Raw genomic sequence first — 5036 nt, 5'->3', positions numbered from 1 at the left:
GTAAAGAAGCCGCCTGACAATGCAGGAGACTCAAGGAAATGTGGGTTCTGTCCCGGGCCAGGAAGATCCCGTGGAAGAGGGCATGGCGACCCACTCCAGCACTCTTGCCTGGAGAGTCCCGTGGACAGAGGAGCCTGGCGGGCTGCAGTCCAGGGGGTCACAGAGAGTCGGACAGAGCTGAGTGCACACACACATACCCAAGGGCTCTCTGCCTGGTCCCCGAGCCCAGGACAGCGCTTGCCTGTCTCCTGCTATCTGATACCACTGTCCCTGCTTCCAGAAAGAGACAGAATAGAGAAAGGCCTTCCTTTGCTCCCTCTCTTTTGTCTCGGTCCTTTCTCGGGGTCCTCCCTCCCTCAGGTCCCCACCTCACTCGCTCTGAGCCTGGAGGCTGCCCTCTCCCCCTTCCCCGGCCCGGTAATTGCTGATGGAGTGGCTTTGAGCTGCTGTTAAGAGGCCTGGGAGCTGAAGTGGTGGCCTGATTGCCTGGCAGCCAGGGACTGGCCATGAAAGGCCCCCTTTGTGCTGGGCCGGCGACTGGGAAGCTGCATTCAATTACCGAGGGCCGGGCGAGAGTTGAAAGCAGGATTGGGAGCCCCTGGCCCCCCCTCGCTTTCTTTCTTCTCTTCGTACCCCACCCCCGTCCAGAAAAGAAACAGATGTTCTCGGAGGTGGAGACAGAGGGGAGTGCGTGCAGAGACCCCCTCCTGTGGTGTTGGGGAGCTGGGGGAGGGGTGGACCAGACTCTAGCCGCCCTGCCTGTGCCCGCCCCCGCCGCACCCCTCCTCCACCGGCTTTGCTGTCCCAGTCCAGTGGCACACAGTAGGTGCTTAACAGAGGGCAGGAGATGATTTGGACGAATGGGCTTTGGTTTGGGCCCCCAGGAGGGCCAGAGAGGCCCCTTCCCCACCCTGCTGGTCACAGCTTCATCCTGGGGGTGGCAGTGGGGTTGTGGGTAGGCAGGAACCAAGCATTCTCCTTCCCGGGCTGTCTGAGCACTGGTCAGCCTCCCCTTGGGACTTCCTGGCGGTCTAGTGGTAAGTCTGCGGTGTGAGTTCAGTCCCTGGTCAGAGAACTAAGATTCCGCAAGCTGCATGGTGCGGCAAAAATAAATTTAATTAAAAATGTGAGTCAGTCTCCCCTATCCCGTGCCCCTGTGATCTTTCCCAGAGGGGCTTCAGGCCCCATGTCAACAGACCTCTTTCACTTTTCCCCTAATGATACCTTTAGACTGTTCTCGCATATATTAGTTGAGTTCAATCCTGTGAACGTCAGGATCCACCCATTGTACTGACCAGGATACTGAGGCCGAGAGAGGATAGGTCCACACTTACCCAGCTGGGAAGGGACAGAATCAGGTGGTGCTTCTGTCCCCCCACCCCCCCAGCCTGGAGACTCATTCACTCCAGACCCACAGTGATTTGGGGATGTGTCTCCAAGGCTGGGGCCTGGGGCTCGCTGAAGTTCTAGAACATCTAGTAGTCACTCCAGCCAGTCGGTGGGTGCCCTCCAAGAGGGAGCTGACATGTAGGGAAAACCGTGGGGCCCCTCTCTTGATCCCCAGACTCACAGACCCTCACTGTGCCTGGACCCCAGGGACTGCGCCCCCCCAGCCTCCTGTACCCTCCACGTCTGGCTCAGACCTCCTGCCCCTGGGCTGGCCTCACTGCGGCCCCGGGCTTCAGGAGCCCACCCCCGGCCCCCTTGCCTGCCCTTGGCATACGGAGCCCTGCGGTCTCTGCAGCCCCTTTGTTCGCTCCTGGGCTGGCAGCTGGGCTGTCGGCAAAGAAAGCGCTTGTATTGTGCTGCTCTGCATCACGGGAGAACGGGTGAGGGATTCTCCATTGTCGTGGGCAGCCGGCCCTGCCTGCCAAGACGATGGGGGTCCTGGGAGTGCCTGCTGGGGTGGCGGGAGCGCTGTGGGGGCTGAGGAGGGGGGTGGAGAAGAAGAGCCAGAGCACATGAATCAGCAGATCAGTCTGGGAGCATTTAACATCCCCTTCGAGGACAGAGGAGTTCCCCTTCCCCTTGTTGTGACCTCCAGGCAGGAGTTCGGGAGTTCAGAGCATGTGTAGGTTTCGGAAAATCAGGCCAAACTGTGTTCAGGTCCAGCTCATCCTTTCCTTGGGCAAAACCATCACTCTCTCTTCAGCACTCAGGTAGTAGCATCATCATAGCTGCAGCACAGAGGTGTGAAATTTAAAGACAAGAACGCAACTCAGCGTTTCCTCCTGTCTGGCAGCGAGCCTGCTCCAGAGTTGGTGTCATTTTAGTTCTGTGCTTTGTACCCGTTTCCCTTGAAGGCTTAGATGCTGCAAAGGGCTTTGAGTTCCTGAAAACAGGTGCACACTACCTTTCCCAGACATGGCTCAGAACCTTTGGGCAAGGGCAACGTTCTGTTTTCTTTTTTCTCCTTTTCTAAGATTTCTGTGCTGAGTTTTTGGCCACGGTGGGTAGTTGCCGTGCGCGGGCTTCCCACTGCATGGCTCCTCGCGTTGTGGGGCAGGGGATTTAGGCGTGCTCAGGCTTCAGTGGTTGTGGCTCACGGGCTTAGCTGCTCCGGGACATGTAGAATCTTCCCAGACCAGGGATCAAACCGGTGACCTTCCATTTTAAGATGGGTTCTCAATCACCAAACCATCAGGGAAGCCCTCCATTTTCCTTGCCTGTAGAGCAAGACACAGATGATTACCCTGGACTTGTTTATACTGTGCTCACTGGACTGCAGGGTTTGCCAATGTGTATTTCACTCCAGCTGATAAAATGAATTTACTGCCTCTAAGCATGTATTCACTGGGCAGAGAAGAGGCAACTCGAGCTTGGTCTTCTAGAATGATATTTGTTGAGCATGTACTGTTCACTAAAACCAGTGCATCCCTTCCAGAGAGTTCTAAAGGCCTTTCCATCTGCTGTCTTTTTAGTTCTCAAAACATCGCTGGGAGCTGGGGGTGGGGAAGAGATGCATGATATTTTTAGCTCCACGATTCAGAGTCGAATGTTACTTTACAAACCAGATGGACTCTTCTCTTGCACCGATTTTCCCAAAAGCCAGCTAGAGCACGGGCCAAAGACCCCAGAATATCAACCGTATTAAGGATAATTTAATTTTTTTTATTTCTCCCCCAGAGCTTCAGGGTCATCACCGTGTGAAAATTCAGAACTTCTGTTGATAATCTTTCTCGTGCTTCTTTTATAACCGAGTGTGGCTTTTATTTTGGATCACACGTGGGTGAGCATCAGCATTTTGTTCAGCGCCAGGAGCCTCAAAGGCCTTCCAATCTGGTCCTGGCTTTGTCCCCAGTCACACAGTAAGTCAGAGGCTGGATCGGGACTGGAACTCGGGGTATCATGCGTGGGCCTCTGCTTTATTTACTGTCTTAGAGATGTGTTTTTATTTATCCATCTGGTTGCGTTGGGTCTCGGTTGCAGCACACAGGGGCTTCTGTTGCAGCGCGGACTCTCCAGTTGGGGTGTGCCAGCTCGGTAGCTGTGGTGTTCAGGCTCCAGAGTGCTCAGGTTTACTTTCTCCGTGGCATGGAGAATCTTAGTTTCCCAACCAGGGATCAAACCCGCATCCCCTGCGTTGCGAGGTGGATTCTTAACCATTGGACCGGCAGGGAGGTCCCTGAACCTCTATTTTTAAATGTCGGTTGGTTATTCTTCAGGTTTGATGAGGCCAGCAGATCAGGAGATGACTGCTAGTGGAAAGATAGCTTATTATTCGCAGATCCCCAGAAGAGGGGGCACAGCAGGCCACGTGGAGCCACATGAGGAGGTACCAGGCTTGGTGAGGAGGCGGATGGAGCAGGAAGGAAACAGGAAAACTCACCCTGCACCCTTTATTCAGGTTCCCAGAGGCAAGGCAAGCAGGCTTAGCAGAGTTTGATGAATTCAGGGGACCCTGGAGGGTAGGGGCTGCCCCTAGTTGTCTGGTACCTGACCCTGCGGTGATTGGAGGCAGGAAATAGTGGGTCCAAGTCAGCGTGTAAGCGCCCATCAGAGGAGGCGATGCAGGCAGGGGCTCTGGGTATAAAAAGCTGCTTGCTCTCTAAGACCTGTCTAGTCTCGGGAGGGGCAGTCCCTCCAGGGTCAGCAAAGATAACAAAGCATCAGAAATGCAGAAAGGAAAGAACCATAATGCATGCAACCTCGGAAAACACCGTACTAAACAAAAGAAGCTCAGACGCAAAAGCTGCATACAGTGTGATTCCATTTTTATGCAACATCCAGAACGGGTCAATCCGAGGGGTGGAGAGTAGATGGGTGGCTGCAAGGGGTAGGGATGGGGGGAGGAGGTTGGGGAGGAGGAAGTGGGGAGCGACTGCTTAGTGGGCACCGGGTTTTACTCTGTGGTGATGATGGAAATGTTTTGAAGTGAAAAGAAGCGATGGTTGCCCGACAGTGTGCATGTACCAAATGCTGGTGAATCACACCCTCGACAGTGGTGTGTGAATTTCACCTTGATTTTTTTTTCTTTTTCTTTTTTTTTTTACTGATTCATGGAGCTCTTTTTCTTTTTTAATTGAAATTTATTTTTCAATTGCAGTATAATTGCTTTACAGTGTTGTGGTGGTTGCTGCTGTACAGCATGAATCAACTATAAGTATTAATAGATACATATATTGTGTATATATATATATATATCCCCTTCCTCTTGAGCCTCCCTCCCACCCCGCATCCCATCCCTCACTTTGATTTTTTTCAAAAGCTTAGAACTTGGGTCTTCTGGGTCACGTCGGCGTCCGCAGGCTCTGTGCCAGCTCTGGGGGAGACACTTCCTACCCATCACGTGTTCTGAATGCCTTTCACCCCCGTGGCAGACTCGGGGCTGACATGCCCACGGTGCAGGGCGCCGAGGAGGCTGAGTGGAGCTTCAGCCCAGAGTGCTCTGTGCCTCCCAGCCCTGACCGCGCTGACCCTTCCCCAGGGTCGCTGACATCCTATCGGTTCTCTGCTCTCCCAGGGAAGCGACAGCGAGTACGAGGTTGACGCGAGCCACCAGAAGGCCCACTCTTTCGTCAACCACTACATCAGCG

General features: G+C 54.0%; 1 protein-coding gene across 1 annotated transcript in view; it reads left to right on the top strand.

Moving 5' to 3' along the window:
- SDK2 (sidekick cell adhesion molecule 2) overlaps positions 1–5036 on the top strand; it is a 147385-nt gene that overhangs the window by 141438 nt on the left and 911 nt on the right. The window contains exon 51 of the mRNA XM_010856483.1: positions 4964–5033. Coding sequence (XP_010854785.1) covers positions 4964–5033 — 70 coding nt within the window. The remainder of the gene's footprint in view (positions 1–4963; positions 5034–5036) is intronic.

The sequence above is a fragment of the Bison bison genome, unplaced genomic scaffold (genome assembly GCF_000754665.1).
Source record: "Bison bison bison isolate TAMUID 2011002044 unplaced genomic scaffold, Bison_UMD1.0 scf7180017864371, whole genome shotgun sequence".
Classification (NCBI taxonomy): domain Eukaryota; kingdom Metazoa; phylum Chordata; class Mammalia; order Artiodactyla; family Bovidae; genus Bison; species Bison bison.
The sequence above is the reverse complement of the archived record's forward strand: the minus strand, read 5'-3'. Positions and strand labels throughout refer to the sequence as shown.